At 36.3% G+C, this 26,893-nt stretch overlaps 5 protein-coding genes across 6 annotated transcripts; 2 read left to right on the forward strand and 3 right to left on the reverse strand.

Annotated features, from left to right (window-relative positions):
* Positions 1-747: 747 nt before the first annotated feature.
* Positions 748-4,046, reverse strand: LOC106406415 (microtubule-associated protein 70-1). The gene is made up of 11 exons (XM_013847076.3): positions 3,594-4,046; positions 3,422-3,507; positions 3,280-3,345; positions 3,031-3,201; positions 2,780-2,950; positions 2,537-2,692; positions 2,292-2,438; positions 2,110-2,181; positions 1,491-2,033; positions 1,221-1,408; positions 748-1,143 (listed from the first exon to the last, which is right to left on the reverse strand). The coding sequence occupies exons 1-11, from the start codon at positions 3,826-3,828 to the stop codon at positions 1,104-1,106; spliced, it is 1,875 nt and encodes a 624-aa protein (XP_013702530.2). The 5' UTR covers positions 3,829-4,046; the 3' UTR covers positions 748-1,103.
* On the forward strand, positions 4,037-22,206 carry LOC106402393 (putative clathrin assembly protein At1g68110). Its single transcript, XM_048761127.1, has 2 exons — positions 4,037-4,051; positions 20,937-22,206. The coding sequence occupies exon 2, from the start codon at positions 20,984-20,986 to the stop codon at positions 22,055-22,057; it is 1,074 nt and encodes a 357-aa protein (XP_048617084.1). The 5' UTR covers positions 4,037-4,051; positions 20,937-20,983; the 3' UTR covers positions 22,058-22,206.
* On the reverse strand, positions 4,884-6,678 carry LOC106406822 (E3 ubiquitin protein ligase RIE1). Of its 2 annotated transcripts, none has more exons than XM_013847561.3 (5): positions 6,078-6,678; positions 5,776-5,892; positions 5,563-5,695; positions 5,319-5,477; positions 4,884-5,233 (listed from the first exon to the last, which is right to left on the reverse strand). In XM_013847561.3, the coding sequence occupies exons 1-5, from the start codon at positions 6,557-6,559 to the stop codon at positions 5,072-5,074; spliced, it is 1,053 nt and encodes a 350-aa protein (XP_013703015.2). In that variant the 5' UTR covers positions 6,560-6,678; the 3' UTR covers positions 4,884-5,071. The 2 variants fall into 2 exon arrangements, with proteins under 2 accessions (XP_013703015.2, XP_013703016.2); XM_013847562.3 differs by having other exon boundaries at positions 4,884-5,251; positions 6,078-6,670.
* On the reverse strand, positions 6,853-12,531 carry LOC106406747 (zinc finger protein BRUTUS-like At1g74770). Its single transcript, XM_048761126.1, has 11 exons — positions 12,016-12,531; positions 10,634-10,852; positions 10,348-10,542; positions 9,925-10,277; positions 9,632-9,851; positions 8,231-9,543; positions 8,000-8,134; positions 7,528-7,762; positions 7,377-7,436; positions 7,175-7,246; positions 6,853-7,064 (listed from the first exon to the last, which is right to left on the reverse strand). The coding sequence occupies exons 1-11, from the start codon at positions 12,262-12,264 to the stop codon at positions 6,984-6,986; spliced, it is 3,132 nt and encodes a 1,043-aa protein (XP_048617083.1). The 5' UTR covers positions 12,265-12,531; the 3' UTR covers positions 6,853-6,983.
* LOC106402392 (IAA-alanine resistance protein 1-like) lies at positions 17,667-20,474 on the forward strand. The gene is made up of 11 exons (XM_013843106.3): positions 17,667-18,187; positions 18,271-18,354; positions 18,476-18,525; positions 18,633-18,684; positions 18,848-18,976; positions 19,069-19,289; positions 19,351-19,494; positions 19,587-19,694; positions 19,812-19,913; positions 20,000-20,044; positions 20,135-20,474. Exons 1-11 carry the CDS (start codon positions 17,929-17,931, stop codon positions 20,291-20,293), a joined length of 1,353 nt encoding a protein of 450 aa, XP_013698560.2. The 5' UTR covers positions 17,667-17,928; the 3' UTR covers positions 20,294-20,474.
* Positions 22,207-26,893: the final 4,687 nt, after the last annotated feature.

Consider the following 26,893-nt stretch of genomic DNA (forward strand, 5'->3'; position numbering starts at 1 on the left):
TCTAGTGGCACATAATACACTGAAATTTACACCGGCGATAAAAATGGTGAAAAGGCTACCGGCGACAACCATATAACAATGATGCATCACTATTTCTCTCTCATGCTTGTTATTTATTGTCGCTGCCCGCGACGCTGCCGTTTGAGGAATGAACAAGGCTATTATAAAGGAATGAACAAAGAGTTGAGACAATCTATAAATAATGTGGTCGGCAAGTCTAGGTGGTCGAGCAGTAGAGTCTGGGACCCGAGGTTCACTTCAAACCCTCGTATCTCGAACGGATCCAATGGTTTTCCGCAAACTCGATTTTAGTAGAGATTTTGCTGCCATGATATTACGCCATGCAAATGATGGTAAATACGTTTCTCGATTTTGGGAACCATGTCTTTCTTTCAGAACATGTGCATCTAGAGAGGACAGAAATTTGATTAGTCTTCCGAATTGTTTATCAAAAGATGCAATATTAAAATCATGTAGATCTCGAAAATCTAGTCCCCCCGTATCCTTACCTGTACAGACCTCCCAGGCAATTCAGTGCTATTTGTTTTGAACTCCACCAAAAAAATGAGATTGTGCTCCTCTTTGTTTAGTTATTCTCATGGATTCTACGGCGACGTAAGACCATGTTCATTGGAAGTCTCCACTCTCTAGCATGCTTTTTCATAAACAAGAAAAAAATTAGAAAAATAAGATTTTTAGATCAATCAGAGATTTGATTTTGACGTATCGAACAAGCGAAACATGGAAGATAGTGTGGCTGGAGATCTAAATATCAACCGAACCAAAAACATTAATAATCACACAACACCTCAAGTGGAATGAAGAAACCGAAGAAGTGTCAAGTGCAAAGCTAAAACTTAAACAGCACAGACAAACTACTTCCGAAAATGTTATACCAACATATCAAACATCTCTCCCTCTAAGTAGTCTACGCCGATCTAAGTCAGAAAGCACAACTCTTCTCTCTCTTTTCCATAACATTCTGATGAGTTCTATGGTAATACAATAAATCACAAGAGGAAGTGAAAACAAGAAGATATAAGGTTAAAAAAGAGCTTCAAAAGCACACCAGCCTATAACGGGAACCAATCTCTTCGCTCATTTCATTGTGTGCTCCTTGTTAACCCACTTCGTCCAGCAGCTCTACAGAAGAAGATCAAGTTTAGTCTGATTTTTATACAATGATAACGGATCAAGTAAAACAGTGCAACTGTATATACCTTCCAGTAAGAATCTGGGCGGTGTTGGACGGGTTCTTGGTGTTTGAAGACCTTTTAGCTCTGTTATCATGATCTTTATCCACACGCATAGCAGCAACCTCTTTCTCCATTGCAGCTACTTCCCTTCTCATCTTCTTTGCTTCAACCTCCATTGCTTTCGTTAAAGTTTCAACCTTTTTGGCTAACATCTACAGAAAAATAAAACCCAACACTTCCATTACAAGCACGTCTTTTTTAGCAACATGTTATATGGCAAATTCGAAGATTTACCTCTATGGCGTCATCCTTGTCTTTGAGGCTTTGATCCTTTTCATGTGAAGATTTTCTCAATGCAACTACTTCCTTTTGAAGCAAATCGTACAAAACCCCTGGGACATTGTCTTCAGTTGTTGGTGCAGGGAGTTCACTCGGTGACTTCTCCTCTGAATCTTCTTTCCAGGCATTAGGTGACGACTCTGATTCTTTGGCTTCGTCACAAGCCTTGTTGAATGAATACTTCCCAGGTCCGTTTAGGAGTGCCTTGCCTCTGTCCAATGATCTTGTGCCTCCATCAAATGACCTAGATGTTCCTTTAGCGTTCTTCAATACTGAGGTGGAGTTAGAAGTAAAGGCATTCCTCATCTGAGAAGATGAAGATTTCTTTGGCAGAAAGCCATTTGATCCGAACTTTTGTAGATTATCTGCTCCACAAAGTGACTGCCTGCGAGAGGGTCCATTACTCATGCTTCTTCCCTCAGGTGTGTTCCTTACACTGCTGCTTGAGGTGCCTCTCAATGTCTCTTCAAGCACTTTAAGCCGTAGTTGAAACTTTTCCTGTAAATTGTACAAATAGATAGTTTACTTTTTGTTCAGTTAAACAGAATGAATAACACATAAATAAGATGCATACTTTTAGTTGTGCTTCAGATTTAGCAGCTCGATCTGATATGGCAAGCTTATCACGGAGTTGCTGCATTTCTCCCTGCAAAAAAAAAAAAAGAGAATTGAGACTCTTAAGGTTGTGCCTTTGTCACTTCAAAGATTCTACATAACAAAACAGTTCCAGTAAGAACAATCAAATCAAAAGTAAACCTGAAGAAACCTTCTTTCTTCAAGCCACTGCTTCACAGGCATCACTTTATCATTACCATCCTTCCATTCATTTGCAACCACCGTAGCAACTCTGTTTGCTGTAACCTTTGCACGCGCAAGTTCACGGTCAAGTGTTTTCCGTTCTTCCTAAAAGGCAGAGCAAGAAACATTCCTACATCAGCTGGAAATTCTATTGACCAAAAAAAAAAAGAAAGATTTTATTCTATTTTTCAGTATAAAATTACATTCATCTCTTGGAACTTCCGCTGGTAATCCCTCACAGCATTAGCAGCAGCGCCACCAGCAAGAACAGCCTCTTCCAGCTCTCGTACAGTCTGAGTAAGCTTTTCCACCTCAGCAACCTTTTGCCTGTGCATTTTGTCTAGAATCTTGTTTTCTTCCTAAACCATCAAATAGATAATAGATGGTTCGTTAGCTAAAAACATAAACAACTTGTTACAAAGAAGAGGATGATGAGTGGAGATCACCTGACAGATCTCAATCTGTTTCATCAACTCTTGGTTCTTATTCTGAAGATCATCAACCAAGGCAGCTTTAGCCATGGCAGTTTGAATAGTTCTCTCAGCATCAAGCAAAGCCGCTTCTTTTGATTTAGTGAGACGATCCAATGCTCTGTTATCTTCCTGAAGCTTCCCAATCTACGCAGAAAAACACATCCCAAAACGATCAAAATCTCCGATAAACGCAAGTAGACAGTAGTACCTTTTAAAAAAAATACCTCAGATCGTGCAAGCTTAAGCTCAGCTTCTAACGGTGCTAGAATGGCTTCAATAGGAGGCATGTCATCATCTTTTTGAGCAGCGTGGACTCTTCTCAAGGTGGCTTCAGCAGCAAACTGAGCCACCATGGAGGCTTTCTTCTCCTCATTGATCTTCTTGATTTCAAGATTCTGTATGTTGACCATAATCAAAATGAGCAGCGTAAATAAAGATAAATAAACAAAGAGTGATAAGGTTTCAATAATTACTCTGCCTTGGAGAAGCGATTCAGTTAACTTGAGCTTCTCCTCCAACTTAGTAAGCTCATCCGTAAGCTATAAAGAAGATAAAGGTGACGTCAGCTTACAATAAGCACGAACTTGAGCTTTTAATTTTTATCATAAGAGTTACCTCTTCAACAGCTTTCTCTCTTTGCCTCTCGGATAGCCTCAACGCCTTGATCTCGGCGTGTGCTTCTCCCAACTCTCGATCCTTATCTGAGGAAGAAGAAGAAGAAGAAGAATGATTAGATCTGAAATCGACACGTATTAGTACTTAGATCGAGCAGCTATTATTCGCGCACCTCTAACTTCGTTCTCGAGGCGATTAAGCTCCACCTTCACTGGATCCGAGCCGTGGAGTTGAGTGATGAACTCGTTGTTGTCGGTGGCGGCGTCGAAGCTTGGCCTAATTGGCCTTCTCCGAGACGAGGTTTTCCCTCCTCCGCCGCTGCTGGTATCCTTGTAAGACGCCGACGCTGTTAACGACGGATAAGGCGTCTCGGCCGAGAAGCCTCCGTCGGTTGTTACATCCGTCATCTCCGATCTGGTGATCCCCTCACTCACAAACGCATCCAGAATCCTCACGATCCAGAATGCAGAGTGGAGAGAGAGAGTTTTTCAAATCAGAGTCGTTACGGAGAGGAGAGAGAATGTGTGTATGTTTGATGCTAAACCTAGAGAGAGAGAGAGAGAATGAGTTTCAGAGATCTTTCTTCTCTTTTTCTCTTTAGTGATTATAAACGAGAGAGAGAGAGAGAGAGAGTGATTTAAATGTTGTTATGGTTGTTTCTCTCTCTATCTTCTTTGTGTATGACAAGACTAGAGAAGAATGAAGACTGGATTATTAAGGGAATTAATGACTTCATCAACGCACTTGAGTAAGAATTAATGTAATGTATTAATTAATAATCTAACGTAACAAATATAGACATTATCATTTGATCTATTTTCTTGGTTTATATTAGTAAAGTTGGGTTGAAATATACATATCGGAGGAGAGTTAACTGTCTTCAGTTTGTTTAGTGATGTGATTAGTGAGAAAAGCTGTGATTAGTCAAACAGTTTTCTTTTTTTTTGCGCGTGAAAGGAGGGCACGTGTAATATGCCCTTTTTGGGGTTAATTGTTCGATGTCTATTGTCTAGTCTGTCGATCTCTTTGTTTTTTCTTTTCTTTTCAAGGAACTTTATTTTTCAAGGGATATTCAATAATGTATGTTTGCTTTTCTACTAATTAAAATTAAAATTAAAAATACCCCAAAATCTAATACAAATATAAACTATTTTGAGAAACGTTGTTATTACCAAATATAGTCTAGTTGGATTGATAATTGATAGTAATGGCATAATGATTAAATAACACACAATTTAAAGATTAATTTCATATAATAGTTCTTTGTTTCAATAAAATTTGATTTACAAAAAAATGAAATTATGAGTAAGGTGGCTTGTTCGAACCAAACCGGTTACTGAACTGAATTTGAAATCTTGCATTGTCTGATCAACCTGCTTAACCGGACAACCAAAAGAAAAAGACAAACAAAATTCCGGATAAAATCCGCAGGGCTTAGCTTTAATATTTTTGAAAATATTCGTATATAAACTCTTTATTTGATATATGATAAACAGGAATGACACCAAAGTCGCAAAGTATATATCTTACGGCTTACACATGATAATCACTTCGCGAAGCTCTACTCTACTACTCTCTATATACAACATAAAATAAAACAAGTGCCAAAGCAAACTTAAAAGGGAAGAATCCTCTTTCTTCTTCTACTCTTCATTCTTGCTCATTACCTTTGAGAATATTGAACTTGCACAGTGGACATGTCGCATTCATTTTCAGCCACTTCTCGATGCACGTCGAGTGAAAGTGGTGGTTACAAGGAAGTGTCACCAGCTCTGTTCCATCTTCATATGAACTCAGACATATACAACAGTCCTACACAAACACCCATCACTAGAGGAAAAAAAAAGCTCTGGAATCATATTCTAAACTTCTCTATAAAAAACATGTAACAACTTACAGCATCTTCAGGCTCAAGTACACGTTCGTTTCCCGAATACTCAGTGCCTGCTTCGATAGGTATCATTTTCCCGCCACCATCTGTTTGCTTTTCGCCATTGCTCATCATCTGAAACTTGTACTTGGGAAGGATACTGAGATCTGCTTCCGATGCACCCTCCTGAAACACACAAAGTATTCATTTTTATTTCTTCCAAAAGGTAAGTCAACTTTTGAAGTCGAAAGGTTGCTCTTTTAGGCCATACCTGCCCGGCAACGGCGTAAAGAAGAGCAATGATACAAGGGAGGCAGCAACAGAGAGCGATTCCGATAAGACACGCAGCCACAACGCAGAAGACGGCGAAGAACACATCAAATGACAGGAAAACAAAAGTCAACCTGCAAAGCATTAAACTTTTTACAATGTCATATCCATTTACCCATTCATAAGAAACATTAAGCTGATATCACCCCCATACCAGTACAAATGCGATGCGTTTTCTAGAAGGATCTCACCACCAGATACAAGCCAGTAGAAGCCAGCAATCCACCAGACAAATGATATAATGGTGTTCATCGATTCACAAGTCTTAGTGCTGAGAAATTTTCATTGTGAAATCATTAGTAAATATATATTTTTCCCTGAAGAACAAAGCAACCCAAACCATGACAATAAAAGTAATAACTTTGGTAATAAAAAGACTAAATCTTTTTCATTCTTACACAAGCTAAAAGCACTCTTCAAGAAAACCAAGAACCAATAGAGAAGCAGAGAGCTAACCTGAGGATCCTCTCATCACCATCTTCATCATCACTATCATTCCTAACTCCACCACCAGAACCTTCCCCAGCTTCCAAATCCTCACCACTCCTACTAGCGTTCCTCTTCCTAAACTCCAACCACACAAGCACCACATGAACAAGGCACTGAGCCGCGTAACCGCAGATCCAAAACCTAACCGGAACGTTGGGCTTCTCCTCCTTGTAAACCAAAAGCATCACAGCCGCGACAACCACAAAGGCCGCGTTCCAAAGCATGTCGAGAGCCACGACGGGCTTCGAGTAGCCCCAATCGGCTCTCCGCTCCTCGAGCTCCTGCGCGGCCGTCTCTCTCACGACCATCGAAGCTCCTCGCCGACCCGTAGCTCGGTTTAACAGAACCGCGATTACGGGCTGGCGGCGTCGGGGAGATTGACGGGAGCGGAGAAGCGGGGAGGAGGAGGAATCGGACATGGTTGGAGATTGAGGTGAAGAAGAAGACATGGTCTGAAGATAAATCTAGGGTTTGTGTTTTTTCTCGTACTGAAGCTGACGAGAGGTCAGAATAGCTAAAGGGGTGTGTACACTTTTGTTTCTTCTGTATTTTTATAAAAAAATTAAATGATTTGGTGAATCTGTGAGTCATTAATGTATTTAAATTGTTAATTGTTCTTTTTGAAGATGTGTCTGGTTCGTAGAATTAGTGACATTTTTTGGTAGTCAACTATTGGACTAGTGGGTATTGAAATTTGAGATTTGGCAATGTGTCCGAACCACTCAAATCTGAATGAGTGACATCCACTGATAAATCTGGGTTTGTTTGTATGTTTTATTTTGGTACAACGTCAAATTTTACAGATCCGTTTTTCTAACCAGTCATATAATAATACATAAGACTTATTATTCTGCAATAATGTGAAAGGAACATCTAAAGGAGCTTTGAATTGTATGAACCACAAGAAGTGCATTTGCGGTATCCTTTTCTTCCACAATCATTACACAGTATCACCTGTACCAAATCAAAATTTGCTTCTCAATAATAATCGATATAGGGGTATCTAGACTAGAGAGATAGGGGCTTTGTCCTACGTAACAATATGGATAGAGGGAGATGTGAACCTGAGTCTTGTTGGAGTATTCATCAGGCATCTTTTCTTCCGCTAGCAATTCGTCTAACATCTTAAAGTAGCTCTGTGTGAAACAGTCTTTTGTTTAGTACAGGCACTTCAGATTCAGAAGAACACACAGATCTATATCTGCAACTGCTAAATTCTTTTATTAGGAAACAAAACAATATTATGCTTGAAAATGTGTAACTTACCTTCATATCTCCTAGCGACTTGCTGCAGACAGGGCATGTGTAATTTGAACGAGTGTATTCCTATCACCAGAATCAAAAACAAAAAACAAATTTAGCAATGTATTTTTCAGGTTTTCATTATTACCATAAAACATTGACAGAGTTAAACTACCTGAAAGCATGCTGAGTGCATCAAGTGACCGCATGGAAGAGGCTTTATCACGGTTCTGGAGGTGAAGATGTACTCGCAGCAAATCGGACAATCAACTTCTAGCCAATTTTCCCGGCAAACATGCTCTTTTAAGGAACATGACAAACAAGCATTGCATTTCATGCAATGGAAGTAGTCAATGCCCAGTCCTTCCCCTACCCGACAAAGATTGCAGTAGGGACAATGATAAATTGACCTGTTAACATCATTGGATTGTTAGTCTTCAGATTCAACATTTCCTAGTTGAATCAACTTAAAACTTCTTTAATATATAATTTGAAAAAAAAAAAAAATTAATATATAATTTGATTCTTTTTCAAAAGTTGTAAATTTTATAACCCAACATTTTTTTCTGTACATGTTTTAATTAATATCAAGCACAAGAGACACTTGAAGCATCAAAGTAAATATCCTGAAGCAGAGGAATATTTACCTTTCATCATCAAATAATTTACATATCTTGCAGAAGTAGCTTCCAATTGACGACTTGCACGACGCATTTGAGCAATTTGCACCAATTGGCTGAATCATAAGGCATTTCATGCACATCATCTTTTCGATATGTTTCCTGCATAAGAAGTCAAGAGAACCAAAATACGGTTAAGCGCCAAACAAGATTTTGTTTAAGTTCCTCATATGAAAGTAGAAGAAGATGTTACACTACCTTTCCACCGAGTGATCAGCCTCGTCATCATGGCATTGTATACACGTGAAGAGCTGGTCACAACAAGGAGCAAGAAGCTTGCTGTTCCTCTTGTAGTGCTCGCAGCCAAAGACGGAACTATGAGCATCTCGATAAGATGGATGCTGACCATGAATTGTTTCTATACTGCTTGAGAGGATGGATGGTTCTTGACTCATTGATAACAAGTGTTCATATTTTATGTTGTTTGCTTCTCTTGCTTCCTCTTTGATAATATGACCGTTGTACCATTCATTTAGCCAATCGACAAACATTGTTCCCCTTGTCGCTTGGAGCCATAAGGACATTGCATCATGTTGTTCATCAGATGTCAAAGAATCCATTAACCAGGGAATCATATCCTTCAGTGTTTCCCCGCTTATTCTCCCAAGCATGCATCCTATGATTTTCTCTTGTTCTTCAATAGTAAAGCAGCCCCTGAACAGACACCATAGCTCAGTTTCTTCTTGTTTGAAATGCTCTGACAATATCTTGTGCATGGATCTGCATATCTCTTGGAGACTCAGACATAACCGCTCATACTTCATTGTAGAAACCAACATGTTCAGCTCTGACATCTCATTTAAAATTAATGACACCTTATCAAAGTGTTTGGTTTCTAGCTCATGATCAATACTAAATGAGTGAGTGATCTTTTGTAGCTTTCCCTTTGCCTCCGGTGCTGGAAACGCAATCTCATCCTCTGCATTAGAGTGTATCTGATAAAATAATTTTATCAGATGGAACCGCTGTTGAAACTCCATGAGGAAGCTAGAGTCGGATGCTAGTCTTGCTGATCCACTAACAAGGTAGTCAAGATCCACCTTCATTGCCTTGTGGAAGAAGAAAAGGAGATCAATTGGTTTTCTATACATGGTAAATGGATCATCCATATGGAGATGACGAGACCTAAGGTTTCCGGAGAAAAGCATTCTACTAGAGTAAGGTGTCTTGTACATGTCTCCAGCAGCCGGCAACATGAAGAAGGTTGAGGACTTGTTTCTTTTAAAGAAGCATAACATTGCGAAGAGCTGTTTCCAAGAACTTCCAACAGAGGTTTTGTCTGAGTAGCCAAAAGGTAGCCACTGCAACAAGAGGCGTGGAAATATTTTTTTGGGAAAAGAATCTTTTAAAGTCAAGAAATGAAGAATGGATTGAGATTCTTCTTCTGACAGATGAGCAGAGAACCATGGTATGACACACTTTAGCAATCCAAGAGGTAAGACATGTATGCTTGTGTACAGGACCTGCCTTTGCATTTCATGATTACAATTCTTGCTGATGACTGGGAATACCTGGAGATTAAAGAGAATCAATTTCATTAAAACAAGTTCTAGTTTCAACTAAAAACTCCAACTAGAAAAGAGTATAAAAATGTTGTACCTTTGTTCTATGTACAGAAAATTGCTTTGTTACTTGGAGTACAAGGGAATCAAGTTCCTCCTGAAGCTTCAGTAGAAAACCCTCCGTCCACATTTTAGCATCGTCACTTTTGTATAAAAATCTCTTAAAATTCCCAAGACAAATATCTATGGTGAATTGATTTGTACTTGAAGAGGCTATTTCTCCTAACACCGGGTGGAAGAACTTGTTAAATGCATTGCTGCAAGAAAAAAATATATTCAGTAACCCATTCAGAGAAAAGAGGACGAGTTTTAAGAGATGAGGCATCTTACCAGTAAGAAACAAGAACATCAGCAAGGAAGTTTAACCGAGCCATGACTACATCAAGGTCCAAAAGAAGTCTTGGGGATTTCTCTTGGCATAATTCTTCTTGAATGTCTCTCAAATCTTTTTCAACTGCATTTTGATAAAGCTGAAGACCATGAATTGGGCTGTGACCTACATTTTTAATAAAAAGAGCCTTTTCACTCCACCGGCAGAACCATTTAAAACATCCTCTGGCCTCCTGTGTCCTAGATGAGTTCTTCGTATTTTTAGACACATCTCCATACTGGACACATTTTACGATCTTTGTAGAAGCCCCACAAGTCGATGGAATGTTGTTGATCAGCCAAGAGCTTATCACCTTTTATAAAAAAAAAAGAAATTTATTATCAGATTTAAAAAGATTGGAATAAAATAGAGGATATGCATACCTGTTGCAATAAGTCTTCATTTGGAACTATGTCTTTCATGCAATTCACAACTTCAGTTTTCTCCTCGTGAGAGAGATAAGACATCATCCATGGCAAAAAGTCTTTGAGTACCATCACTGGAACACTACAAATGAATTGCCACACAAGTGATGCCTGTTCTCGGAACGAGAACTTCTCAATTAACAAAGGAAAGACCTGCATAATAGAGTATCATGGAGTGTTATGAGCAGAGGAAACATAGCAAAAATCTAAAGTGAAATGTCTTTAACTGGACTATATTATTGACCTGCCGCTCTTCTTTAAGCATATGTTGGCATATGGATGACTGAATGGTGCCTATGCATAGGATAACTTCACGAAGTACATCGCTTACGCTCCCTAATTCCTCTTCAAGAACATGTAGCCAATGGAACAATGAGGATAAGAGATCATCTGTGCCAGCATGCTCAAGCGAATAACTAGAAACAATGTTCTTCACACGTTCATCGAGCGCCAAAAAGACAACCTGCATGCCAATAAAAACGAATCATTTCAAACCCAATGGAACCGTCTTTTTCTTAAAGAAACTCGTTAGCACCAATCGTAAACCACTATCAAGATTGTATGAAATGATGAATGACAATGACTTACTAAAAATCTGGTGTAGAATCTAGGGATAGGCGAAAAAGTTGTTCCAAACCATACCAAGTATATATATTAATGATATAAAGATTTAAGATAATTAATTATCTAATCTAAACGCTAAGCATATGTTACATACTTTACTTTTCTGTTTATCTACTACTTCTGTTGCATACATTTTTTTTTTTACTTTTTGAATATTCCTTTTGAACCAGGTACACCATCAACTCTCCATTATCTCAAATGTAAAATTTTCAATATGTTGAATTAAAAAAAACGTGATTTTTCTACATTTCGTTAAACCCTGAAAAGCTACCTATAAGATCTTCAGCATCAAATTCTTTTTACTAGGGTTGGAAAGTATTCATTTGAAATTATTGGATTGCATTTTTTTACAATTTTATTTGTCATGCATTTTTTTACACCTAAACATGAAGAAACTAAGAGCATGATTAATGGAAGTTCTTAAGGTGGGGTTCTTAGCGGAATATAAGAAACCGTATCTTAACTTTTAACGAAAAAAAGCTAAGAACCGGCTCTTAAATAAGTTAAGAAATGGTTTCTTATATTCCGCTAAGAACCTCACCCTAAGAACCCCCATTAATCATGCTCTAAAGACTTAATAATCAAATGGTGGTTTGGTTTGGTTCGGTTAGTTTTATGTTTTATAAATTGTTTTTTTTTTCCTTAATCTAACTAGAACTAATCTAAACACCAACCCCATTAAACAAAACCAAAATGAAGACAAACCAAACTGGACATTAAGAAAACCAAATTAATCTCTAGTTAATAAAACGGAACCAAACCGAAATGGCATAATTAAGCGCCAAAATGCAGATTTTCACATTCTGACTAACCTCGACGTGCTAATCTAATCCACGAATATTAGCAATACAAAATCCAGCAACTCATTTCGAATAATAAAACTATTTCACTCACACACAGAAGAGAAGAGACATATAAGGCATGATTAACCGAAATTATCAACGAGAATTTGATTGAAATTTCCATTTAACAGTGGGATCATCTAAAAAGGACAAAGCTAACCTCATCTTCAGCTGCGCTGTGATACTTGTACACAAGCTTCAAAAACTCAAACTTCCGGCGTAGCTCCCCGGCCAATTCCCCGCTAAAGGAACCGGCTGCAGAGGCGTCAGTAGCGAAACGACGGAGCTCCACTAGCTGGGCACGGAAAGCCTTGTGGAAGTAAACGAAGAGCAGAACGGGGGCATCCGCAAGCTTAGTGTTTTGGACGGTAACCACCGGAAGGGAACGAAGATGAGTTTTGCCGCCCATTTTCCGCAACAGTCGAGAAGCAAGTAAAGTGAAGGCGAAAAAGGGAATAAGTAAACTAGTTGATGAGTAGAGAAGGCATTGATCATTTTATAGTATCAGATTAGTTAATAAGCTGAGTCAGCCTCGTTATTTTAAATCGATTGGTCCATTTTCACATACGTTATGGAAAATGGCGTGATTGTGGCCGGTTTTACACGACGAGACCAATCAACGATGACACCGTTAGTTTAAATCCGTCATGGAGCATCCCGTTCCGTCTTGTCTTCTCTTCACGAGCCGTATTGTGGTTGTCGTGTGCTCTTCCTGTCATTCCACGTGACTCGCCAGTTAGTTGGGTTCACATACGCCTTCTATAATAAAATACTAGGTAATAACCCGCACCTCGCGCGAAATGTGATTATTAGTTTCTTTATTTTTTTAATAAGAAAACATTAATCTGTTTAATCTGGATATTGGTTCGGTTTTGGGTTGTTTTTTGGTTTTTAATCTCCTAAAATATAACTATCATTTTAAATCAATATTTATTTGGTTTGTTCGGTTAAAATGTTTGACGTTTTTGGTTTTTTTTCTGTGATAATCAAAAATTACTATTATTTATTTGTTTTCATGTTATGAATCTTAGATAGTTGTGATGTCGAACCAATGGTTTCATATTATAATTTCTAATTGGATAATAGTTAAAAAAGAAAAGAAAATTATTAAGACAAATCATTTTACTACAATTTGGTCGATAGTGAAAGAAGCATTAAGAAAAAAGAATATTTTAACTTCCAAAAAAATTAAATATTTCAGTTGTGGTAAATATTTAGTTATATGGTGCTCACGTCAATAAGCACATGTATGTGTATGTAAAAGTATATAAAGATAGTTGATAAATATATAAAGATACTGTTAATTAATATTAAATGACATTTTTCATAATAATACATGAAAAATGAAATTCTTAAAATGAAATTATTTGAAAACAAAAATATTGTAAAAATTATATAAACTATAATATATAACTTATATATAATTATTTAAATATATGTATATATATATATATATGCATATAACGGATCAAATTGGATATTCGTTCCTATAAATATTGATATTTGTGATTTGTTTTTTTTTTACGGATATTGCATTTTAGTATATGATTTGCTTTGTAGAGTAACGGATATCCAGATTTTTTGGTTCAAATCAAAACGATAACGAATCGAATCAAAATTTATGAATAAATTGTCTAGCTCTATTCGAAAACAGTAAAAATAATGTAAAGAAGAATCATGCATGTGAGTTTTATATTAAAAAAACGAAAAGTACATAGTGTGAACATATTTATGTAGAGTTCGGATGAGAAGCTTTCTACATTTGACATGTGTCCAGTTTATTGTAAACACATTTATTATAATGCGTCTCCTTTAATATATAAGGGATGTGCGCCTATCCTAATTTTTCAGCCTATTAAGATTTTTAAAAAAATTAATACAAAAACCAGTTTGTTGGATGGTAATATCTCAATCTTTAACGGATTTTATCTATATTCTTTTGAGCTTTTGAGGTCATTTACTGATGATTTTTTTTGGTTTATTTATCTTTTTAAAAAATTGGTTGTTTGATATTTATCTTTTTATGGTTTGAAACTAAACAGTGTTAAAAAAAAAATTTTAAAATTGTTTGTTCAATAAGTCAAAACGAAATATTGATGCCAGTCAAACTCGTTTTTAGAGGTTGTTGCACCCATTACCAGGAGTGTGCAACCCTAGATATGTTCTAGTCAAGGTCATGATTGTGGTTCCATTGATACATGCTCCATTTGAATTCACCAAGCCCATGTTAGAGGTTCCATTGATACATGCTCCATTTGAATTCACCAAGCCCATGTTAGAGGTGTTTAAACTGCACCTATATCTGCATAACTCAGCGATTGCTTATGAATAGGACTGAACATTTTATCCGTTAAATTTGATTCGATTCGTTATTCGTTTCGGTTCGATCCAGAAATTCCGGATATCCGTACATTCGAAGCAAAGCAAATACTAAAAATAAATATCCAATAAAATCGAAACAAATCACAAATATTAAAATTTTGGCAAGCGGATATCCGATCCGATCCGGCAATATATAAATACATGTATATCTTGATTATATTTAAAGTTTTTAATGTATAAAATTATATAATTATTATTCTAACATATGATTTGATAAATTCTATTCACATTATTACTTATATAAAAGTATTACATAAAAGGAAGAGAACACATTTATGACAATTATAATTTTTTTTTAAGTTTTGTGTTATTATAATTTTTTGACTAAGTTCAAAAAATTTACAAACTATGTAGATTCACTACTTCTTTTAATTTTTATTATATATATCCTGCAAAACATATTTTACAAAACAAATTTATATCAATTTTTTAAGATTATTTGTATTAATCAAAACGTTTGAGATATCCGTAAGTATTTGTAAATATCCGCAAATATCTATTTATTTTCCGGATATCCGTTTTTCTGAATATCCGTATTTTTCCGAAGCAAAGCAAATCGAAAAATTAGATATCCGTGACATACGAAGCAAATCGCAAATACCTTTAAAACCCCGGATATCTAATCCGTGTCCAGGTCTACTTATGAATATCTCGTCTACATAGCCAAATTTGGTCAAAAAGCTGCGTGAAATATTAGTGTTCATTTCCAAAAAAAATTGAGATCTTTTATGTAGGTTTTAACCGTTAATTTTACAGAAAAAGAAATTATTAAAATTCTTAAAAAATGTTTATAACCCTTTAGATCGGGTCCTGATTGTATATTCTATAGTTTTTGTTATTTTACTAGAATAGTTTTACCTTTTCTGAGTATATTTGGATATTTTGGAGTAGTTTTCAAATATTTGGTGATTTTGAAGATGTGGTAAAATCATGCAAGAACTGAATCGAACCTTGCCAATAAATAAATAAAATATCTGAATGAAATTTATGAATCTACTTCATTAAAATAGAAGTACACATATAGAATATTCCTTAGACTTTCACAATATTTACAATCCAATGCTACTGAAAATTTAATTAATTTAACGTAAAAATATATAATTCTTTGCCACGTATTGAATGTTTTTCTAAAATAATTCAAATTAACTACAATGGAAGAAACACATAATTAAATGGTTATGATTTTCTTTTCCAGGTAGTCAAGAATCAATTAAAATTAAACATTATACTCATAAATCAATTAAGTTAATTGAAATGTACAATCGGCCAAGGCAGTTATGATCCGTCCTTACCTGATTTATAAAATATTTTCACAATACTTACACCTTCTCTATTTTGAAAACTATGGATACAATTATATAAATCAAATATTCTATTGAATAAATTGCCTACAATATTTTTATTTTCTTACAAATGTTATAACTAATGTATCAATTTTTAATATCATACTAACCATATTGTTTGTGGAAGCACTGTGGTCTAGTGGTTAAGGTTTAAAAGCTTCTACATCTAGATCTGAGGTTCGAATCTCAGACGACACAATTTATACACCAAGAGGTCTGGGTTTCAATTCCCGGAGAAGGCGAATTATGCAGAAAATTGGAGAAAACGCTTATAAGAGATCTTCAGCATGGCGCAAGGAGTATCATCAGGAATGAATCTCACATGGCGGCTCATGATGATGCAGTCAGACGTGAATCCTCATTAAGCAGATAAAATTTTCGGCAGTAATATCGTCTATGTAATGTTTCTCATAGTTTGTAATAGCATAATAACGAGAAAAAAACTTATAATGTCTATTTTTCTTATTGTTTAATTCAGAAAATTGATTTTCTAGATATTTTATACATAAATCTAATTGTACAAATTTTGGATTTGTATATATGATATCTAATATATATCGGGCATATAATTTACGTAGAACACACAAAAAAAATATTTGATGTAATTAAAGACATTGTTATCTTTCAAAATGTTATATTAGTACCTACGTTAAAAATCATGTATAACATTTACTATAAATGGAAAAAAAGTTTTCTCTCTCTAAACACAAGCTCCTCCCCCTCTCTGTTCAAAGGTCACAGTCTTGCCGTCAATCTTTTCCGGTGGTCGCCGCTTCCGTCGTGCGGCCGCCAGACCTTGCCTAATCTCCTGTTTTGTCCATAACCGTTTATCTCCTCGTTATCTTCGTGTTCTTCGGCGAGGGCGCCGCTCAGTGGTGCCTCAGATCTGGTTTCTCCGGATATAGATCTAGGGTTTTCGACGGCGGAGGTCGCTAGAGGACGACTTTTTCTTCTGTCGTGTGCAACCCAGGTCTGGAAAGCAGAGCTTCCAGCGTTTTGTCGAGATCCAGCCAAGCTTCGTTGAGATGGAGGTGCGTGCAGCGTCGGGGAGCTCCTCGTCGGTCTCGTTTCACCTCCGGCGTGGCGTCTGGTGGTGGGTGCGGCTGCGTGTGGAGCTGGGGTTCTCGGATTCGCTGGTTCATGGTTTCGAGCGTGAGTTTGAGGCCTTTTCTTGCTTGTCTCGAGTTCTCTCTATTGGGTTTGAGGCGTCTCCGTCGTGTTCTCTGATGGTGGCTGCGCGGGAGTTGTTGGTGACTGTGGTGGAGACGTCTGTCTGTTCTCCGACCTCCCCTGTGGCTCGCGTAGTAGTGTGTGGGTTCCCATGTGTTCCCTTCACCGCTCGGATCTTAGGGCCTCGACTATGTGGCCTGATCCGTAGCCATCTTCTTCTCAAATAATCTCAGCAGCTTTGTTTCTTGGCTAGGCAATGACTTCCGGCTTGTCTTTTACTTGGAGTAATAGCTAGGCAGCGGCTCATGTGTGTGGTCTCGGTTTTGTCTCCTCCGGAGGAGTTGTGCGTTTACCGATCCATATTCGCTTCGGGTTTGTGGTTAAATGGGTGTAGACGGTCCTGGTGGAATGCAATGGAGGCGGTAATCTCCACCGCAAACTATTGAACGACGGCATCGTCGGTCTTTGACTCTTCCTCGTACTGCCGGTGGTTTCTTTTATCAAGCTTGCTCTGGGTCCGTGGTTGGATTCTTCGCTTTTAGTTCGCTATGGGTTGTCGGTTAGAAGTTGTTAGGAACCGTAATATTCAGGGTTTAAGGGCGCCCTTCTCTCGGTAGCTCCCGGCAACTAGTCGATGTTCTATCTAGTTCTGGAGTTGCAAGGTTCTTCCTCGTCTCGCTATTGCTGCGTTTGAACGTTTGCGCTGCGTTTTTGTTCGGTCTGGTCCTTTGTTGCTGTTTGTAGTGTGTCTTGTGTGGTGTTGTTTATTTTTATGCTACTAGAACTTCTGTCGAAAAATTGAAAATCGGTAATAATATTTAATATTTTACCCAAAAAAAAAACATTTAGTATTAACAAAGATAAAAAAAAATAAAAATTGACACCCACTCGGTACCATATTGAAAATCCCAACACTTGAACGTCCAGAGCTATCCACTGAATGTTCTTAAATACAGATTGGGGCTTTCTTCTCGATTTAGAAAGAGAGGTTCAAAATTAAGAAAAATAAATAAAAAATCAAAAGATTTAATTACAAAAAAGAAAATGGATGTGGTGACATTCGGAGTCATAGTCGGAATCATCATCCTCATCTTCTGCATCGTCTGCTTCATCACCATCGAAGGCGCCTGCTGCAACAACCGCCGCTCTTCTTAAGTCTCTTGCATTAGATCAATCAGATGTCGTTGTCACTGACAAGACTCGCTGTTCCGTTTCTCGTTCTGGTGCTGTTCCTGGATCTGTGCGTATACACCGGACTCTCTCACTCAACGCCGGCGCGTGAGGACCACGATCATCATCATGAGGAGGTGAAGATGAAGTTGCCGGAGGAGCTGGCGGAGGAGGAGGATATGAGGCTGTGTGGGTTTGGGCCGTGTCTTCATCACGATCACGATCACGATCACGATCACGAATCAAGTTCTAGTCTTTCTGGATTTGGTAATTGGTTTATTGAATTTTTACAAACTCGTAGATGAATAATCTGATGATTTTAGAGTTCTCTTTCTTTTTTTTTATTACAGCACTGTGGGTTAATGCGTTGGGATGCTCTCTTTTGGTTAGCTTGGCTTCACTCATTTGTCTGATTTTGCTCCCTGTTATGTTCGGTAAGTGAAATCTCAAAAGGATCTTTGTGTTGACTGTTATGGAGAAAGTTATCTCTTTGTTTATCCAATTGGCTATACTAGAGTAGCTTTTGTTTGAACCTGTTTATGTTTCAAACTACAGTTCAAGGGAAGCCTGCAAAATGGTTTGTTGATGCCCTGGCTCTGTTTGGGGTATGTCTTTTGTTTCTTTCACTGTGATTAGTTTCGCTATGAGGTTGAAATGTAGGTATATGATCTGTTGCTGCTTCAAAATACTCTCCGTTGATTTGGTTTATCAGGCAGGAGCTATGTTGGGGGATGCTTTTCTTCACCAATTGCCACATGCTTTTGGTACATTACAATGGATCTCTTCTTACTAGTATGCACATTGATGTATAAACTTGTTTCTTAAGCCTACTCATTTTGCTGCCTTTAATACTCTCATGTTTCCCCTTGTTGTCTACCAACTACCAAGAGATATCTTCTAAAGTTCAATTTTTTTTTTGTGTGGCAGGTGGTGGTCACTCTCATTCGCATGATCACCATGAGAGTCATGACCATCATGATCATTCTCACTCTCATTCGGATTCGCCTTCACATTCACATTCTATACAAGATCTGTCTGTTGGACTGTCTGTTCTTGGTAAGTAGTAGAACACTTGCTCTTGTGTTTATCAAAAAAAGTAGTTTGACAGATCTTATATTTCAATTTAAACATGATTCTTGATTGTCTAGCTGGGATTGTGGTCTTCCTTCTTGTGGAGAAATTGGTGCGGTACGTCGAAGAAAACTCGTCTGGATCCAATGCTTGGGGTCACCATCACCACCACCACCATGCAGGAGGCAGTAAGAAACTGAAGGATGAGGACGATCATAACAACGCGGACAAACAGTGTCCCTCTGATGCAACTGAAAATTCATCAGAAAAAGTCTCTAAAGATAAATCTCTCCGTAAGGTGAGAACCAGCACTTCCATGTCATTTAATCTATATTGTTGACTTGTTTGTTACATTGCAGAGAAAGACTTCTGCTATTGATGGTGTGGATAAATCAAACTCAGGCTCAGAAACTATCTCCAATGGAAAATTGGACAAACCTGAACAGGCGGAGAAGAACTCAAGCCTAGTATTTGGTTACCTCAACTTGTTCTCTGATGGTGTTGTAAGCATGTGCTCCTTTGTTATTTATCAAAGATTAGAGAAGAGATACTTCATCTGAGAAGATTCGATCTTGTCCCCGTTTTTGCTGTGCAGCACAATTTTACTGATGGAATGGCGTTAGGAAGTGCGTTTCTCATCTACGGATCAGTTGGTGGATGGTCAAGAACCATGTTCTTGCTTGCGCACGAGCTTCCCCAAGAGGTCCCCTACTCTGTTTCATTTACAAACTTTTGAGAATGTGTTGTTTCATTTACAAACTTTTGAGAATGTGTATAGCAACAAGTAAGTAACCGTTTAAAAGATAACGATACTTTGCAGATAGGTGATTTTGGGATTCTAGTGAGGTCAGGCTTCACTGTAACAAAGGCACTCTTCTTCAACTTCCTCTCTGCACTCGTTGCACTTGCAGGAACTTCATTGGCAAGTCTTTTACATCTGAAAACCTTTCTAGAGATATTGAAACTGAACTAACCTTCGTTATGTTTTTTTATTTGTCTCGGCCACAGGTTCTGGTCTGGGGAGATGAACCGGGACAGTCATCATTGATTGAGGTAGTAAAAACATTTGGCTTTGATTCGTTTTAGTAACGTTATATCTAAATAATTTTATTATATTTTGGGTGGGTGATTGAAATATTGTAGGGATTCACAGCGGGAGGATTCATATACATAGCGGTTGCAGGTGTTCTTGCGGAGATGAACAACAACTCGGGAAAATCGACAGTTAAAAACAGTGTGTGCCATTTGATATCGTTGATGCTTGGCATGAGTGTTGCTCTTGTCATCTCTCTTCTTGAATGATCTCTCTTATTAATTGCTTTGTAGTAGCCCGCTATAAAAGACATGTCCCAAGTTGGGGTTACAGAAATGATTATTTTCTACACTTGTGGCAAATTTTCTGTAGTCAGATCGACGTTAGTCTCTTCATTGCAAAATGTTGAGTCAAAAAGGTTCCCCAATCCAGTTTTTGTTCTGTTTTTGATTCTTAGGTTTTTTTTTTTTTTTAATTATAGAACCTCAAGGAAAATTCAGATACGTTTCGGTCCGATAAACTCAAATAGATTCTGCTAAAATAAGTGAACTTCACGTCTCTAAATTTAGTAGGATAAATAATGCTTTCCCAAGAGAATTATGTCATGAATTTTGAGTTCGGAGATGGAATAAATGACATTTTGCTTATTATACGTATATTGAAAACAAACCCAAATAAGGACATTTTATACGACTTTGGTTCGGTTCAAAAAAAAAATGCACGAATTAAAAAAAATGTTCACACGTGCCAGCTTTTTTCGTTGTTTATCAAAAAAAATATTATTTTTATGAAATCAGCGGTTACAACGGTATTAACGGATGGTTTAGGGACAAGAACTTAAAATAGAGAAAGGAGATTTACAGAGATGATTTTTTCGATCTCGAGGAAGAAGAAAGATACAGAAAAGACAACGAGAGAGAGAGAGAGGGGAAGAGGAGGAAGGGAGGGGGCTCTCGACGATGAAGCTGTGGAAACGAGCCGCCGCCGCGATAAAAGACCGTAAAAGCCTATTAGCGGTCGGATTCTCAAAGCGAACTTCACACCACAACTTAGACCTCGAAGCAGCCATCATCAAAGCCACCTCCCACGACTCCTCCTCCGTCGACTACTCCAACGCTCACCGCGTCTACAAATGGATCCGATCTTCTCCTCATCTCAACCTCAAGACGCTAATCCACACCCTCTCCTCCCGCGTCAGCCACACGCGCAGCTGGATCGTCTCCCTCAAATCCCTTATGCTCCTCCACGGCGTTATCTCCTGCAAACTCCCCTCCGTCCTCGGAGAGCTCCGCCGTCTCCCTTTCGACCTCTCAGATTTCTCCGACGGGCATTCGTGCCTCAGCAAAACATGGGGGTTCAACATCTTCGTCCGTGCTTACTTCGCCTTCCTCCAAAACTACGCTTCATTCTTATCCGATCAGTTCCACCGCCGCCCCGCGAGTAGAAGATCTTTTGAGCTGGAAAGGATCCAGAAACTGCAGTCTCTTCTCGATTTGATTCTACAGATACGTCCCATTGCTGATAACATGAAGAGGACGTTGATCCTAGAAGCGATGGATTGTATTGTGATCGAGAGTATCAACATCTACGGTAGAATATGCAGCGGCGTCATCAGAATGCTTCCTAGTTCAGGTAAAGCAGACGCCGCTGCGACCTTAAAGATCATCAATAAGGTAACGTCTCAGGGAGAAGATTTAGCTGTCTACTTTGAATTTTGCAAAGGATTTGGCGTCCCGAACGCGAGAGATACTCCTCAGTTCGTTAGTATACCAAAGGCGGAAGTAGAAACAATCAAGAACATGATTGAGAACGTTGAAGAAGAAGTAGTAGAGGAAGAGAAAGCTATGGTGGTTTTGGAGAAACCGAGATTGGAGACGATCATCACAGAGAAATGGGAGATTTTCGAAGATGATGAGTGTTGTTTCCATGAAAAGGTGATTAAAGAATATCAAAAGCATCCTCTGCCTCTTATAGTATCGTACCAAGAACCAGTTTATATCGAGTACATGATGCCAGATTTGATTACGTTCTAGTGAAGACACAACAAACAATCTGGATGAGATTGAACTTGTCTTGTCTTTTTTTTTACCTTTTCCCTGGTTCTGGTTCTGTACATATACACAATTTTTACCAGTATCTTGAGTAAAAACTCAAAAGAGATCAAGTGGTACATTTTGAGATATACCGAGCTTGATTATGAGTTCATTAAAGGCACCGTGGCTCATTTTCCTTCCCGGAAATACAAGCACATTGGTGGTACAGCATGTGGACTGCCATCCTCTTCAACCTAACACGGTTGATGAAACTCATTACCATTATCTCAGTCATAAGATTCATAGTGAATTGATGATAAAAATTTGCCAATGAGGTTAAGATGGTAATCTTATATAAGATTCACAATTTCAAGTATTATCAATCATTTTGGATTCCATGTTAGTATCTTTGATGTTAGTCACAAAGAGCATATACGATTATTTTCGTAATGTATAGATATTTCTATGGCGTCACCTGAGGTTGATGAATTATTATTGATCTTATTGGAAATCAAAGACAAGATAGGAAAATGGAACCTAAAGACCAAGTTGCCTGTAAAGCCCATAAAAGTGCTGTGCATTCAGCCTCTGAAAACATCCCTGAAACTTCCTGATGATTCTATAATATTGAAAGTAGCCATGACCATTACAAATAATCCATCCCAATCGAGAAACTCCCGGGCCTTCATGATGTGAAGCGTCGTAATTTTATTTGAGCCATCCTTCTCAAGGTCTTATCCAATTGCCTCGCCTTGTACTTGTATTGTTACTACTTACTACGTCCTTCAAATTCAAACCCGCGTATACCTAGTGTTGAACGAAAAATAAATAAACGTTTCTTAATTAGACTTTTAACTTATTTTAATATACCCACTTGAAAAGCATATTTAACTTTTGTTTTGATTAAGGAAGGCTAATGATGTTCCTCTATATGTATATGTGTGTGTTGATTTCGTTTGATACGAAGGGTATGAATGGTGGTGACCAGTGAACGGCGAAGAATAATGCATTCCCTAACGTTCCTAAAAAAAATCACAATTCACAAAGAATAATAATTACCTCTCGTTCTCTTTCATTCTTTTTTATTTGTAGAGAATTAAAGAACAAAATTATTCTTTGTCAAATTTGATAAGGAACAACCATTCTTTTTTATTCCTGTTATTTTATTTTCGTATATTCTTTTTTTATTCGTTCCTCTTGTTTTCCGAATTTTCCGAATGGTCCAGTCAGACCCGAAATGTTTGCAAGGAAAGCAACAAGGCCGATGGGAAATCGTTATCAATCATAAAATGGTATGGCCAAAGCAAAGACTTTAAGGATGTACCATAAGTTTCGAACTTTATAGAGACTAGTACTTTCTCATAAGTCATAATACGTCGCCTAATCAAATATAATATTAAGCAAAACAAAAACTATTAACAATTTATAATATGGTGACAAAAACAAAAGTATTCTAACTAACCAAACGCTTTGAATAGAAATTAAAACAATATATATATTATATATACCAACTTACAGGCTTATATTATTACACAACAACAAAATTGTATTGTAGTACTTAATTAGAGACTATAGAACTTGTTTACAGCAAAAAAATTCTCCATTTCAGTTTAAACGTGATGAATGGGCTGCACAGTTGCACCTAATCTCACAATCTTGTCTGCTCGTGTTTTCTGAATTTAATTTTAGAATTCAGAGACCGTGAATTTTTGCACTTACAATAACTTAAACCATATATAGTAGATGGACGACATGCTAGCAGATTGGACGCATAAACTAAATTAATAGCATGTCAACAGAATATAACATATTGACAATAAAACTATTTTTTTTATTCACACACAAATGGAATACTGGTCTACTCAAAACGTTACTATTCTCTCCTTTTCTTAATCAGTTAACGATTTAGATTGGTAAACACAAATTTTAAAAAAAATTAAACAAAAAATCATTATTTATATACATAAGTACATTCGACCAATAATAACCAATAATTAAAAACTGCATAATACAAAATTATATAACATCAAATATTAATAAATTATACATTAAAAGTTAAAAATTAAAACATCATCTAATCTAGAAAAAAATATTCTAAAATATAAAATATAGAAAAATAGAGGGAATATTAATTAATATAACAATATTTTCCGGTTTCTATCAAGTATCATAATTGGGGCTTTCTCGGATATATATTTTGAATTTTAATAGTGTTAAAAATACCACAAAATAGTTTATACTCTACAACGTTTATAGACTTTTTCAATCATAGAATGGGAATTTAAGAAGCTTTAAAAGATATCCTAAGACTTATGAATCGATAGTTAAATGTTCTTTACTTAAAATAACATAAAATAGCAGTTGGAGTATTAATTATTTGATCATATTCAGTTAATTCCAAATTTAAATGCAGACAAATGTTGTCTTCCCTGGCCGAGCCACTTAACTGGAGACCCGTCCTTTTGGCACCAGTTGATTGTCGTAACCAGTCGCAACTTAACATCACAAAGCATTCTAATTATCGAAAACAGAAAAATTAAAGTAGGGTTCATATTCATGTATGTATAGATCCGTGAGCATTAATAGGCTCAGTCTATTTTATGAGCAAATGTACAAATCCATAATGATGACAATTATACAAAAGCTACATATAAGAGATGTAATAATGAAGAAAATGCAAAGGCAATAGATGAGAGTAGCGGGTAGGGTAAAGGCTTACACCGTCCATGTGGCCAAGATTTGGCAATGCTTTCTATGAAGATTATGACATAGAGACAAAGTCACTTTCTTCTCTCTATAAATTATTATACAAAAAATTGTAACTAATTTATTTTAATTAGTCTTTGTGCGTTGTCAATAGAAGTTTACACTTCTTCATCATTACTGCTTGGAAAGCAAAAAGCCAAAGGGTCCAACTCCCATGTTGTCATCACTATTATCTCCTCCTTAGTTAAAACCTAATTAATTAATACTCTTTTTGTTTGTTTTCTTGTCTCCCCTCTCCTTTATTCGTACTTCTCTTTCTCTAAAACGAATCTCGCATCTAATCTTACCCCCTAAATCTTGCTTTTCTATTATCATATCAATCACTCAATCTCGTGGAATACCTCAGCTTTGATCATTTTAAGTTATTTTTGTTCCCGAAAATAAGATTTTTTAGATTTTTTACTTATTTCACAAAGATAGATTTTCTATATTGTTAAGATATCTTTTATACTTTTGAGAAACATTAATAAATTTCATTGGTTGAAAGTTATTGAAAATTGTATAATAAAATAAAAAATAAATTAAATTATAAACATTTATTAAGTTCTTAATAATCGTACATACTCTAGAAAATCTTATTTTCGGAAACGGATGGAGTATAATATAATGACATCTTTTGCATTTAATGTTGGTTTAGAGGTACACATTGATATGACAAAATATCATTTTCTTACTATTAATTTAAATATTGGTAAAACTTAATTATGCATATTTAATTTATAGTTTAGACTGTCAGATATTTTGGATGGGTTAAATACTCATTGAAATTAGTTACATTTTTATGTTGTTAATTTTAAGCATTCGTATGTCCACGCTTAGGGAATTTCCTATCCCGTTGCATTTTTTTTATTGCAAACATCATTTTGGAGTAAAATATACTCTAATTCCATTCTATTTTTAATTCCAAAATTGAGTAATAGCTAGGATTACTCCATTTATATAGTACTTTTACTATTATTCCATTTTGGAGTTAATCTTTTTTTATTTATAAAATAGTCCTTTAAATCTTAAATATTCTTTTCATATTTTTTTCTCAGTTTTATTTAATACCTAAATATTTAATAAGATGAAAATATGATCCATAAGATAATATTTAAATAATTTTAAATAAAGATGCATAAACTAATAAAATACCAAAACTAAACATAAAAATATAGTGTAAATAAAATAAATGATTTAAAATCCGGTAATATCATGTATGTTGTCTAGACGATATAAATGACCGATTTTTAATTTTTCTTTTGCTCGATTTAGGAAAATCAAAGATAAAATTATTATTCATTATAAAAATCATAAGTTGAGCATTTGTGGAAAAAATATTCTAATGTTCATTTGAACCAAAATATGCTATATTATATATATTTATGATATTTTACTTTTTAATAATAAATTTTTAATCTAAATAAATTATAGTTTTACGGAAATTTTGTAAACATAAAATAGTTGGGATTAATTGTTAATTTCTTATAAGTAGAAGGTATTACTAACAATTATTAATTGAATAAAAATAAAATTATTTTGGAATATTAATTTTTGGAATAAAAAATGAAGTAATACACTAAAGTAAAAACCAATTCTATTTTGGGGTTACACCATTTTAGAACAAAAAATGGAGTAATACATTGGAGATGTTCTTAGCATTAACGCTCACTACAGTTACATCTATGTATATTTTGTAGTAAAAAGCGACGGACAGTCATTGCTCTCCGTTTCGGGTTTCAGTAGAATCTAAAAAAAAATGTCATTAACTTTTCAAGTTGCAACTTTCAGAAGGCAACAAGAGCGAACGAGACAAATGCCTCAGGTTTCAATGCACAGCTTCACTAAAGGGTTTTCGGGCGTTGTGATTATATGCTGTTTGTGGAGTATAGCATTATTACGCATTTATAAAAGAAAACAAAAGCATTATTACTCATTTAACAAATAAAACAAAATAAAACAGAAGATAGATGCATGTTGCTAAATCTAAAGACGCCGGTGTCAATTCAAGGTGATAAAACGATACAAATCAACAAAACTAAAACAAGTAACAACGGGAGTGAGAGACTTGTTGCAGTTAAATAAATACGA

The sequence above is a fragment of the Brassica napus genome, chromosome C6, assembly GCF_020379485.1.
Source record: "Brassica napus cultivar Da-Ae chromosome C6, Da-Ae, whole genome shotgun sequence".
In the NCBI taxonomy this organism is placed as follows: Eukaryota; Viridiplantae; Streptophyta; class Magnoliopsida; order Brassicales; family Brassicaceae; genus Brassica; species Brassica napus.

What these genes read in the sequence shown, in the direction of transcription:
- LOC106406415 (XM_013847076.3), bottom strand. Translation starts at nt 3,828, where the DNA reads ATGACGGATGTAACAACCGACGGAGGCTTCTCGGCCGAGACGCCTTAT. An exon ending in GAGAGAAAGCTGTTGAAGAG is followed by an intron (nt 3,346 to 3,421) that starts GTAACTCTTATG and finishes TCTTCTTTATAG; the next exon opens with CTTACGGATGAGCTTACTAA. An exon ending in TTAAGCTTGCACGATCTGAG is followed by an intron (nt 2,951 to 3,030) that starts GTATTTTTTTTA and finishes TTTTCTGCGTAG; the next exon opens with ATTGGGAAGCTTCAGGAAGA.
- LOC106406822 (XM_013847561.3), bottom strand. Translation starts at nt 6,559, where the DNA reads ATGTCTTCTTCTTCACCTCAATCTCCAACCATGTCCGATTCCTCCTCC. An exon ending in AACGCATCGCATTTGTACTG is followed by an intron (nt 5,696 to 5,775) that starts GTATGGGGGTGA and finishes AATGCTTTGCAG; the next exon opens with GTTGACTTTTGTTTTCCTGT. An exon ending in TACTTGAGCCTGAAGATGCT is followed by an intron (nt 5,234 to 5,318) that starts GTAAGTTGTTAC and finishes GTGTTTGTGTAG; the next exon opens with GACTGTTGTATATGTCTGAG.
- LOC106406747 (XM_048761126.1), bottom strand. Translation starts at nt 12,264, where the DNA reads ATGGGCGGCAAAACTCATCTTCGTTCCCTTCCGGTGGTTACCGTCCAA. An exon ending in ATGAAGACTTATTGCAACAG is followed by an intron (nt 10,278 to 10,347) that starts GTATGCATATCC and finishes TTTTTATAAAAG; the next exon opens with GTGATAAGCTCTTGGCTGAT. An exon ending in AATACTCCAACAAGACTCAG is followed by an intron (nt 7,065 to 7,174) that starts GTTCACATCTCC and finishes GATTTGGTACAG; the next exon opens with GTGATACTGTGTAATGATTG.
- LOC106402392 (XM_013843106.3), top strand. Translation starts at nt 17,929, where the DNA reads ATGTCGTTGTCACTGACAAGACTCGCTGTTCCGTTTCTCGTTCTGGTG. An exon ending in ATGCCCTGGCTCTGTTTGGG is followed by an intron (nt 18,526 to 18,632) that starts GTATGTCTTTTG and finishes TTGGTTTATCAG; the next exon opens with GCAGGAGCTATGTTGGGGGA. An exon ending in TGTTGGACTGTCTGTTCTTG is followed by an intron (nt 18,977 to 19,068) that starts GTAAGTAGTAGA and finishes TTGATTGTCTAG; the next exon opens with CTGGGATTGTGGTCTTCCTT.
- LOC106402393 (XM_048761127.1), top strand. Translation starts at nt 20,984, where the DNA reads ATGAAGCTGTGGAAACGAGCCGCCGCCGCGATAAAAGACCGTAAAAGC.